Below are 12,962 nucleotides of genomic sequence, written 5' to 3' on the forward strand. Positions count from 1 at the left end.
CACCCTTGTCCTCTGGTACCATACCCCTCCCTCACCCTGTCCTCTGGTCCCATACCCCTCCCTCACCCTGTCCTCTGGTCCCATACCCCTCCCTCACCTTGTCCTCTAGTCCCATACCCCTCCCTCACCTTGTGATTTGGTCCCATACCCCTCCCTCACCCTGTCCCCTGGTCCCATACCCCTCCCTCACCTTGTTCTCTGGTCCCATACCCCTCCCTCACCCTGTCCTCGGGTCCCATACCCCTCACTCACCCTTGTCCTCTGGTCCCATACCCCTCCCTCACCTTGTCCTCTGGTCCCATACCCCTCCCTCACCCTGTCCTCTGGTCCCATACCCCTCCCCTTTCTTGAGGCAAGCTAAAGTCGGTGGCTGAAATCTATGCCCCTTCGTCAATGATTGGTCAACAGTAGACTCTTCAATTAAGAGACAACTTGTTTACATACCAAAAAAATACTGGAGAAATACTGCACCAAGCATCTTAGTTAGATGTAAAATTACTGGAGAAATACTGCACCAAACATCTTAGTTAGATGTCAAATTACTGGAGAAATACTGCACCAAACATCTTAGTTAGATGTCAAATTACTGGAGAAATACTGCACCAAACATCTTAGTTAGATGTCAAATTACTGGAGAAATACTGCACCAAACATCTTAGTTAGACTGTGTGACTAAGATCTATCTCCTCTGCAAAAACGCCTAAATTAATGACAGATGTCATGAGTTATCTTAGTTTAATACTATTTTCAGGAAGTGTATACTGGCTACGGCATCTCAAAATGGACAAACAGTACTATTGCGTTTTTTTCTTGTTTTTCAACCGAAGGTCTTTTAAGGGAGTATGTGAGCACACTCGTTCTGTTCAGCTAGCCGAGTTCAGCTAGAAGCCAGCCTTGCTGAAGCATGCTGACACCTTAACAATCATTGTGCTGGGGTGGTCTTACAGACACAGGCTACTCCCCCTGCAGGCTCCTACAGCCAGTCTGATAATACTATTAGCTCAGTCCCAACCCCCCACTCAGACAAGCATGCTGGTCACATGGCAGAGAAACATGTAGGCACATATGCATACACACAGACACACACACGCTTATGTTGTGGATTATACTCACACACACACGGTCCCACACAATCACGTACATACACCCTTATATTATACTGTATAACTACCATATAAACACACACATTCAAGAACACATCTAGAAACAATTACGCGCACACACACACACACACACAAACAAACACAAACACACACACACACACACACACACACATATAGCAGAGGCACTGTTGTGGAAGGTAAGTGCCTCTGCAGCGGTGCGGGTGCTGACAGGGAGAAGGCTGAGCGTTAATATTACATGAGAAGACCCTGGGAGGGCAGAACACACACACTGTGGTTCCTCTGTCTGCATGAAACCTCCCCAGAGCACCATGTACTCCTGCTGTCTTCATTACCCTGCATGAGGATGATCCCTCACACTGTACTGCACCGCACCTCACACTGTACTGCACCGCACCTCACACACACACACACTGCACTGGCACACACATGTACACTAGCCACATTGGCACACAGCGACAACAGAAAGCACAAACACAAACTCACCACATTACATATAGGCCTACAGGTACATAGCAACGACGACAGAACAGAGGACACAAACATACAAACACATGCTATGCTACTGTGCCAACCCACTCAAAGCAATGAAAACATCCTTTCATATAGACACACTGTAGAACAACAGTCTTCAACACACACACACACACACACACACACACACACACACACACACACACACACACACACACACACACACACATATAAACAAAGGCAAAAGCCTTGCGAGAGGGGTCGGTCATAGTAAAACATCCTCTTCTCTCCTCTGCATTGAGACAACATCCCTACAGTGACCATCCCTCCCTATAGCGGACAGAGTCCATGCCTGGTTTTCTAGTGTATGGCCTGGCACTGGGGTGTCAGCCCCTCTCTGCTCTCCCTGCTCTGGACAGACCTCCACAGACACTACTGTAAATCAGACACCTGGGGAGGAAGGCTTTGGGACTGTCTCATAGCATCACTAGCACAATCCTACAAGTCAGAGAGGAGACTGAGGAACTCTGGGATGGATCAACCTGTACTGAAGGAAGTTCATTCTTTAGATGCAGGACAGGACTAAACGTGTTTTTCATTTAGCAACATTATGTACAGGCCAAAACACTTAACTATAATGAATTTAGGCTAAGGTATGTAAGAGATGATGCTACATGTTAAAAGAAAGAGTAAGGAGCTTTGATATACTTTGATATTTCAAAATGGCTGGAATGTATGACGTAACAAGCTTCATGAAAGAAGAATTGAAACAATAGTGGAAAGAGTAGGTTTAATTCTGTGTTTAGCCTAGTTTCACAAATCAGACCTTTGCTTTACAAGTTCTACATTGTGTAAAAATAGGTTAGGTTATATCATATAAAATAAGGCTAGGGCATATTACTAATTTAGATATGTTAGTAATAATCTCAGACGTGACAAATAAATAACACCTTTCAATATGAGAATAGGGAAAAGTTCAAATAAATAGGCCTAAGTCAGCTTCCAGTGATACAACAAATACTGTGGGTTTAAATGCTAATACTGTAGCTTCACTTCCTTGGTACATTTTGAAAATGTATGCTCTTTAGCCAAAGACTGTTATACTAGCTGTCTAGTCTGTGTTTTATATATGTGCAATAAGCATAAAACACAATTATATATAGAACTGTCAACTCAATCTCATTCTGAGAATTAAGGTAGACCACTTGATTTCAACATCTGAATAAAGTGGACAGCCTAACATGCTGTTTAAACAGTTGGAGACAGAAGGGTGTGCTCATAACAATTCACTAACAATTCACTAACACGTGGACTTGAGAGATTGTTGATGAGACCTGTGTTAATTATCTACAGCCTAAAGCCTGCTACAAGAAGTTAGTCGTTATTAGTGAATGTGCATTAGTCATGGTTCTAGTTAAACTTGTAACAAAAAATAGCCTTTTCATAGACGGACTTGAAAGCCAGATCATTGATTATTGAAAAAAAAAAAGCAGGTTAAACTATTTTGATAAAATAATGAAATTATTATTGGGTGTTATGCTTGTGGAAGGCTTACATTTAGCCTAAGTATAACTTCACAATCCCTGAATTAGATTATTGCTGACTGTTTGAAATTAAGTGTCAAATTGTACAACAACGCTTATTCAGAGAAAACATGAGGGTAGGCAACAACACATCCGCCATGCTGACCCTCAACACGGGGCCCCTCAGGGGTGCGTGCTTAGTTCCCTTCTGTACTCCCTGTTCACACAACTATGTGGCCACACACGACTCCAACACCATCATTAAGTTTGCCGATGACACAACTGCTGGCCTGATCACCAATGACGATGAGACAGCCTATATTTAGGAGGTCAGAGACCTGGCAGTGTGGTGCCAGGACAACAACCTCTCCCTCAATGCGGGCAAGACAAAGGAGCTTATTGTGGACTACAGAAAACTGAAGGCCGAACACTCCCATTCACATCAACGGGGCTGTAGTGGAGTGGGTCGAGAGCTTGAAGTCCCTCTGTGTCAACATCTCTAAGGACCTATCATGGTCCAAACACACCAACACTGTCGTGAAGAGGGCAAGACAACGCCTCTTCCCTCAGGATGCTGAAAAGAGTTTGCATGGGCCGTCAGATCCTCAAAACGTTCTACAGCTGTACCATTGAGAGCATCTCGACAAGCTGCATCACCTCTTGCTATGGCAACTGCTTGGCATACGACCGCAAAGCACTACATAGGGTAGTGCTAACGGCCCAGTACATCACTAGGGTCGAACTCCCTGCCACCCAGGACCTCTATACCAGGTGGTGTCAGAGGAAGGCCCAAGAAATTGTCAAAGACCCAGCCACCCCAGTTCTGTTCCCTCTGCTTGCGCACGGCAAACGGTAGTGGAGCGCTAAGTCTGGGACCAAAACATTCCTGAACAGCTTCTACCCCCAAGCCATTAGAGTGCTAAATAGTTACCCAGACTATCTACATTGACCCTCTTTGCACTAATTCTTTTTGACTCAGTACACACACACTGGACTCTACCCACACATTCACACTGACACTCCAACACATACACATGAACACACACACTTACTCACACAACACGTATACACAGGCACATTGTCGCCACACAAACACTTACACACTCATCAGTCACTGCTGCTACTGTCTGTTATCTATCCTGTTGCATAGTCACTTTAACCCTACCTACATGTACATATTTACCTCAATTTCCTCATACACCTGCACAGACTCGGTACTGGTACCCCATGTACATAGCCAAGCTATAATTGGTCAATGTGTATTTATTAAATATTATATTTATTTTTTTATCCTGCATTGTTAGGAAGAGCCCGTAAGTAAGCATTTTACAGTTAGTCTACACCTGTTGTTTAAAGTGTGATTTCATTTTGATTTGATTTGTTGTTTATGTTGGCCAATCAAAGCGGCATATAGGCTCAATGTGTAGCAAGTGGAGTGAGTTCACTAATGCAATGCAAGATGGGATACAAATTACAGAATTAAAAGTTAGCAAAATGGGAAGTAGTAGGCTACAAGGAGCAACCAACAGATATGTAGGCTGTTGTTTGATCTGAATGGGGTTGGAGAGAAAGCACAGCATGTGACCTCAATTAGCCCAGCTAGCTAGCTTCTCTAGGCTACTCCAGTCAAGACCGGCACTGTTATATGGGATGATAAATATCATTGTGGCTGCTACAAGTTAGCTAGTCTTGGCTGTAACCGAGTTGGCGCCTTGACGTCTCTTTCTTTCAGTCCGTCTGCTCACTCCCATTTCACAAACACCGCCCCCTCTGCAGCTGCAGCTATAGAGCACCAGCCTCTCTCCCTCGCGCAGCAGTACCCAGGTTAAAAACTTTAAAAAATATATATATAATAATAATGAATATCTGACAAACATTCATGATACTATTCTAATAGTGAAATTATTTCAAACCTCCATCTCTAGTGTTCAACATCAGACCCATTGGGTTTCCTGAGTATGAATCATACAGACCCGGTTCAGCCCAACCCTCCTGACAGATGTCTATTCTCCCTCATTAACATCTGCAACACGCTATCTCTCACAAACAGAGCAAAATCCATTATCTGTTACTGCCATTTCCACATGCAGCAACCAAGCTCATATAATCATTAATCATGAAGCAAGGAAGCAGGCAGGGAGACAATATAGTCGGCCATTATGTTGTTCTCAGCCCTGCTCGCTTAAAGAGAATATGAAACTAGTGTGTCTCTCTCTCTATCCCTGGTTGGTTTCATTTCACAGCTTCCATAACCGCCCTGGTGATGACCTGAGTGACAATATACACATTCCTCCTCCCTGCCTCCCAGCTTGCCTGCATGTCTCCCTGCCTCCCAGCTTGCCTGCATGTCTTCCTGCCTCCCAGCTTGCCTGCATGTCTTCCTGTCTCCCAGCTTGCCTGTATGTCTTTCTGCCTCCCAGCCAGTCAGCTTGCCAGTCTTCCTGACTCCCAGCCTGCCTGCCTTCTTCCTGTCTCCAAGCCTGGCTGCCTGTCTTTCTCTGCCTCAGATATTACATGAGCTCACATTGGGTGTGGCTTACAGTATAACAACACAGTTTCATTGTACAGGGGGAAGGGAACTGCATACAGTATATACTAAATCCCTATATCCACTAGTATCTGTCATAACCTAGCTGTCCTATTTTCAACAAGCTAGCCGAAATGCTAACAGGAGCAGTTGTTGCTCCTTCCTGTCTGTATGTGTCATGAATTTTAAAATGAACTTTGAGCTGCCATCTTGGCAGCTACTATTTTACGAGCAGCTATGTCCGTCAAACTGGCAGCTGCTAGCAGATAGTCAACTAGCTATTCTATTGTGCTCCAGAAATGAATGGGCACTAAGGAAGCGAAGCCGTAAAGGAGAATTGACAGTGTGACACAACTTGCTTTAGACAGGATGCAGAGCAAAAACAAAATGGTAGATTTAATGTGGAAGGCCACTGAAATTACTTTTCAAAACAAATACAACACCGTGGTCTTATGTCATGCCATACAGCTGTGGTGTTATAAGGGCATAGTGAGGCATATGAGAACAAGGTCAGTGAGACACCTACCCGATCTTGGCCTTCTGTTTGGGCTTGGATGAGGGCACAATGCGGGCTTTCTTGGAGGCCTTGGTCCTGGTCTTGTTGCCACGGTCCCTCTCCCTGTCTCTATCTCTGTCCCTCTCCCTCTCTCTCCTGTGGGCCGAGGAGCTCCCAGAGGGGAAGCTCTCTGGACTCATAACCCTGGGGATGTTCTTCTCTCCTCTCTCCCGGGCCTTAGCAATGGCCTCATGGATGATCCTGTTAGCCTTCTGCTGCTTGTCCTCCCCAGCCTCCTCCATCAGTTGCTGCTGCTGCTGCTCCCTCTGCTCCTTCACCAGCCTCCGCTGGGCCCGCTTCTCCAACGACGAGCTGTAGGAGGATGAAGACGAGGAGGATGAGCTGCTCTTCATCGGGGGGCTGAGGACCCGCGCTGCTGTGTGGCTGTTGGGACCATTAGCATTCTTGTTCTTGGGAGGCTGAAGAGGAGAGAGAGGAGGGGGGATATTAATCAGACTGAGGGAACACATATACCAACAGGATGATGTCATTGTAACATACATACATACATCTGCATTAATAGCAAGACTGGAAAGAGCTGTGTATTACAAAGGACTCTCGCCCTGATCTTAATGTCATTTCCTGCGAAGTGGATGATCTTGTGGTCGTTAACACACACACACACACACATACTAATCCCCCCCACTATGCTCATGTTCTCATGTTGCCAAACCAAACCTACATTCCTGAATCTCAGACTGAATAGTTAGATCATTTAGCTCCTAGTTCTCACATTCCCCTTCAGTTAACCCCCCACAGCCTCTCTCACACATCATCTTCCCCTTCAGTTAACCCTCCACAGCCTCTCTCACACATCATCTTCCCCTTCAGTTAACCCTCCACAGCCTCTCTCACACATCATCTTCCCCCTCAGGAACAGAAGTGTGAAATGTACCATATCAGCTTTGCTGCCTGGAATGAGAGTCAAGTCACCCAGTCAGGCTCAATAAGGAAATGTTGTAAACACAAAGGAATGGGATTACAAAAGTGAATCAGTGAAGCTCTGAAAAACCCCATGTGCCTAACAATCAAGCTGTATACTTACACTGCTGCTTAGTGACGTGGGGAGAGAGAGAGACATTGACAGAGAAAGACTAGAAATGATGAAGCAACATGCTATGAGCTGTGTAGTTTGTAGTCGTAGCCTTTAGCAGTAGCTGACAGAGGAGAGACATACTCAGAAATCAGCCTTCTCAGGAAGCTTAACTCATAATTTCCAAGAAATGGCAGATGAGGAAAAGTACGCATTTTCATTGCATTCTAAGGCCGTATGATATCAATGTGATTGTCGAAAGGGAAGTTACACTGATCGATATAGAAAACAGAACACTGAAAACAACAGCCAGCTGGTCTAGAAAACACACAGCAGAAGTCACAACAACACTGATAGCTAGTTGGCTGTACCTCTCTTATTAGACCCTCTAAGCCTTGATAATGATATAGCCTTGACATAGGCTTGATAATGATATAGTCTTGACATAGGCTTGATAATGATATAGCCTTGACATAGGCTTGATAATGATATAGCCTTGACATAGGCTTGATAATGATATAGCCTTGACATAGGCTTGATAATGATATAGCCTTGACATAGGCTTGATAATGATATAGCCTTGACATAGGCTCGATAATGATATAGCCTTGACATAGGCTTGATAATGATATAGCCTTGACATAGGCTTGATAATGATATAGCCTTGACATGAGCTTGATAATGATATAGCCTTGACATAGGCTTGATAATGATATAGTCTTGACATAGGCTTGATAATGATATAGCCTTGACATGGGCTTGATAATGATATAGCCTTGACATAGGCTTGATAATGATATAGCCTTGACATAGGCTTGATAATGATATAGCCTTGACATAGGCTCGATAATGATATAGCCTTGACATAGGCTCAATAATGATATAGTCTTGACATAGGCTTGATAATGATATAGCCTTGACATAGGCTTGATAATGATATAGCCTTGACATAGGCTTGATAATGATATAGCCTTGACATAGGCTTGATAATGATATAGCCTTGACATAGGCTCAATAATGATATAGTCTTGATATAGGCTTGATAGCCTTTTAAAGACAAACAACCAGTCAACAGAATATCCCATTCTGCTGCTGTGTCTCTACCCCACTACCTCACAGACATACTGAAAGTGTTGCTCTCTGAACTTTCTGCTAGCCACACATTTTTCCCCCTAGTCACATAGATTGCAGCAGCACAAAGTTTCATTAAGACAGGAAGAAAGAAACAAGAGACAGGCAGGACCGGCACATGGGCTGAGGTTTATTCCCTTCGGGTGGGCCCAGAGCCTATAAATGGATGAGCTAATCTCAACATGTTGCAGTCAGAGTGGATGGCTACATGACCCGAGGCCGAGCCACAGCACGGCACAGCCAGTTGCTTTCCTGACTGCTAAATAAAGAGAATTATCTTGAACTGCCACAAACAAAGCAGGGGGAGGGGAGATATAAATGAAGATAAACAAGAGCTGTAGCTACAGAATTATATGTTTAACATGTGCTGTGATACCCAGGCTATTAGTGGAAATCATTGCCCAGAACTGAAATATTCTCATTATTCAAGTTCAAGGTAAAAAAAACAAGAGGGTGAGGAAAGAGAAAGTCAAGGTAAAGAACAGGGAAAAGAGGGAAGGAGCAAAGGGGAGCAAGGGCAGAGGGCGGGAATGAGAGCAGGAATGAGAGTTTGTATAAAAAGTGAGTGAGAAAGGGAGAGAGAAGAAAAATGCACCAAAACCAAGTGCTCTGCAGCTGTGTAATACGACTATAAATAACTGAAATTACAGGCTGCCAGCACTGCAGTGATTTCAATCTCTCTCTCTGCCACCACACGCTCCCATGAAAACACTTTGCACTATTACAGTAAGGAAAGACTACAGAGAGATAGAGATAGCCAGGACATTTGGGCCAGTTAGTCCGCTCACTCACTCACTAACCCCTTACTTCCCTCAATCCCTCATGCAGAACGCTGTGTGACTGATGTAGTCATCTTATGTGACACACAAACACATCGCCTTTTGCATCGAACCAGAGATGGGGAGGAATCTATGGAGATGAGAGAAAACGAGGGATAAAGTGAAAGGAGGGGGGTAGTGAAGGGAGAGCATAGCTAGCACAGCTAAGCAAATTAGTATGGGAAAGAGCAGCAACAAGGAGTTCAAGATGGCGACAGTGGAGCTGCATCTGGCAGGCAGCATGAGCCAGTAGCAGAGGAGGTTGTTCAGTTCCTGTCGTCCGGCCCCTCCTCTCTCTCTGTGCAGCTCACTTACCCTTCCTCTTGGCCTCTTCACTGTAGACATGTTTTTTTCAATTTTTTTGTTCTTCCTCCCCCTCTCTCTCCAACCACCTAACAAAAGCCTTGCCCTTTTGCCGGGTTTTTTCTCTCTCTTTCTCGCTCGCTCACTCTCTCTTTCGTTCGATGGTCTGTCTTGCTTGAGCTGCGTGTCCACCCCCTCCCCCCTCCACAAGCAGCGTACAGGCGGGCGGTGGAGCCTCCTCTCCTTCACCTCCTCTCCACTCCTCTCCTCCCCTAGCGGGCAGGGCTCAGGCTCAGTAGGAGTGCATGGGGCTGGGCTGTTAGATCACTGGGAGAGCTGGGAGCAGGGCTGGTTGCGCCAGAAGAGGTGCGAGGCAGTGGCAGTCCAGGAAGCTCGTCTCATTCTGCTGCTACTGCGTGCGGTTTGTTGTGCGAGTGTCTCTCGCTCTACCCTCCTCTCTTCCCTCCCTTCTCATTGATTCCCCTCCGCCAGCGATCGCGTGCTCTCTCCGTCCGCTCGCTCTACTCGTTCCTTTTTCTTGCTCCCTTCGTTCGTGCCTCTTTCTCTTACATCCCAGGGTAAGGTAGGCTACTCCTTTGTACACAAAAAGGGTTTTGAGCTAGCTAGCGGGCTTGGTTGTTTTCCTTTTTCCACTAGTTTTCCTCTCCTCTTCCCTCTCTGCCCTCCCTCTCCCGTTGCTGGGGTGTGTATGGCGAGGAGCTGGAGTCTCCAGCAGCAGAGCGGTGGAAAATGAAAGCAGCACAAAGCAGCAAAATGCATCAGCATGAATATTAGAGATGTCGTTAAAATCCAGACTCGTTCTCTCTCTCTCTCACTCACTCTCTCTCTCTTTGTGAGGAAGTAGGCCAGCAGATGGTGCTAGCAGTTATTACATTAACTTTCACAACTTAACCCCAAAAGCACTGAATTTCTACACAAGCACAGAGATTAACATAAATGGAATGCAGGCTTGCATGTGTTGCACATTGCTCTATACATAAAACAGTATACACAAGAAACTGAATGACATCATTTTATGTTGTACAGAATCATAACATGAAAATCCACTATGAGATAAAACTAAATACAATATTAAAAGTCCAAACAGCAAACAACCAACGTGTGCAAAACCCTGAAACCATGAGGCTAAAAAGCCACAGCACTGTCCCTAGTACAGCACACTAACACTCCCAGAGACGGTCAGTAAAGCAGTGATCTCAGACACACTCTGGTGGGGAAAGAGAGACGCAGATAGATGCTGGCCACCCAGCCACACAGGAAGAGAATCGCTCTCGAAAGAGGTGACAGGATAGCCCCCCACACACACAAATGTATGCGAGATGTGAAAGGATAGGCCGTGACGAGCCTTCTCTCCCTTCCATGACTGACAGTCACTGGAGGGGCAATGGAAGAGAGGGAGGGGGCTCCCTGGAACATGACGCAAGGGCCATGTGCTCCAGCAGGCACATGGTGCTGGGAGGGGAACACACAGACATGCCTGGCTGGCCTGGAGCCTGCCTGGCACAGGGTTAGGTCCCAGAGTGGAGACACACACATCACCAGACAGACATGCACGTGCTCACACACACACACAAACTTAAAGAGCCATACATCTTGCTCTAAAGCACATGACTGTGTTTTCACAGTGAACTCTAGTTTGAAACCTTGTGCACAACATATAAGCCCCTTCTCAGGTTACACAAAGGGCTACATAGCCTAGGGGTTGACTGTTAGCTCCCTGCTAGTCAGAAGTAACCCGGAATAGGTTGGTAAGCTACAGGCTATGGCTAGCCTCAATGGCTATGTGGCTAGGGGGAGGCCAAGTACCTGGAGATGGATAGTTAGCTCCCTGCTAGTTAGAAATAACAGTAACAGGTCTGAAGCTACAGACTAGTAAGCTACAGGCTAAAGGCTACATGGCTATGTGGCTAAGGGAAGGACATTTGCAGCAGAGCATCAGCTCTCTCCCTGGCTGAAATGTAACACTGTTTAATGATATTAGAGCAGAATTATCTCACATGGAAATAGCTGAAAGGGGCACTGAGCTCTTAAGGACAAAGGCCTAGTTCACTTAGCTGATCTGTGTTGCTTTATCGGTTTAACAAGTAGACTAGTATGATTAGTAGGGCTTAAGTAAGTCAGAATCTATGTCAATATTCCTAACTTTCCGTTAGGCGTTGGGGAAACTACAGAGAAAGAGAAGTGGAGAGAGAGGTAGGAAATAAAGAGAGACTGACTGGTATATTTACCCTCTCATCAGTAGTGGCAAACAAAGGTGAAAGCTAAAAGGAAAGCCCTTGTTCCGACTGGCTAAATAAACAACAGCTTAGCTGCAATATCATTTGCCTCTGCTATCTCCAGCCGATGTCTGAGCACAACTCTCTTAAAAAACCTGCCAGACACCTAACTCTGTGGAAGAACATTGGAACTACAAACATTGGAACTACAAACACAACAAAACATTGAACTGTACAACTGTAGGAATAACATACGACTGGTTAAAGTCCAACGTAGAGTATGTGTGGGAGGTCACAATGTACACAGTAGGTTGTGTTAACTCCAATCTAGTGCTCATGTGTTTGTCCCCATGCCCATCTCTAGATAAATAAGCATGTGCTGTGCGCGCGTGCGCGTGTGCACGTGTGTGTGTGTGTGTGTGTGTGTGTGTCTCTGTATGTGCTTACTAGTGGTAGGCTATATGTGTGTTCTCCCCATGTTTGAGTGGGCATCTGATATAGGCTAGCTGTCAGGCTAGGCCACGGGAGTTTGGACTCCTGTTCTAGGAGAGACGGAACGAAGGGAACTAAATGACACAACATGTCAATTACCGTCCCTGCAGTGGAGCAAGAACATGTCACATGCCAGAGGGGAGCATCCCATACAACAGGAATAAACTATAGCATAGTGGCAGTGGGCCTCACTCTCACAGAAACAGAGCCTCACTCTCACAGAAACAGAGCCTCACTCTCACAGAGACAGAGCCTCACTCTCACAGAAACAGAGCCTCACTCTCACAGAGACAGAGCCTCACTCTCACAGAGACAGAACCTCACTCTCACAGAGACCCTGAAAAAGATCAATGCACAGCTGTAGAACACTGTCAAGAACACAGGTAAAAAAATACTGTATGTATAGTGTAATTCAGGGAGCTATTTTAACAACAGTTCTTTCAGAGACTTGGCCTAAACAGTATGCAGCCATGTTATGTACTGCATGTTGAGCATGAAAATTTGAATACCTGATCACCTGATATGGAGTACAGTGCGCTGATGTATAGTACACTGAGGGGTTCACTGGGACGGACAGACAGCATCCTTTTAGTCTGGGACGACATCATAATGCAAAAGACTACATAACAGGCTGTTCAATGAGAGAGAGAGAGAGAGAGAGAGAGGTAGGTAGGAGCAACAGATAGAGGTAGATAGAGAAAGCTAGGAAGAGATTCAATAACACCCATGTATACGTAGATTCATACA

General features: G+C 45.4%; 1 protein-coding gene across 10 annotated transcripts in view; it reads right to left on the bottom strand.

The window, feature by feature from the left end:
- LOC112235083 (chromodomain-helicase-DNA-binding protein 9-like) overlaps positions 1-12,962 on the bottom strand; it is a 112,251-nt gene that overhangs the window by 65,140 nt on the left and 34,149 nt on the right. For 9 of the 10 annotated variants that reach the window (XM_042331015.1, XM_042331017.1, XM_042331016.1 and 6 more), the window contains one exon: positions 6,172-6,620. In XM_042331015.1, coding sequence (XP_042186949.1) covers positions 6,172-6,620 — 449 coding nt within the window. Of the gene's footprint in view, positions 1-6,171; positions 6,621-9,498; positions 10,317-12,962 lie in introns of those variants that run through there. The other variant, XM_042331019.1, reaches the window with a different exon arrangement.

Source organism: Oncorhynchus tshawytscha, linkage group LG12, assembly GCF_018296145.1.
Source record: "Oncorhynchus tshawytscha isolate Ot180627B linkage group LG12, Otsh_v2.0, whole genome shotgun sequence".
Lineage (NCBI taxonomy): Eukaryota > Metazoa > Chordata > Actinopteri > Salmoniformes > Salmonidae > Oncorhynchus > Oncorhynchus tshawytscha.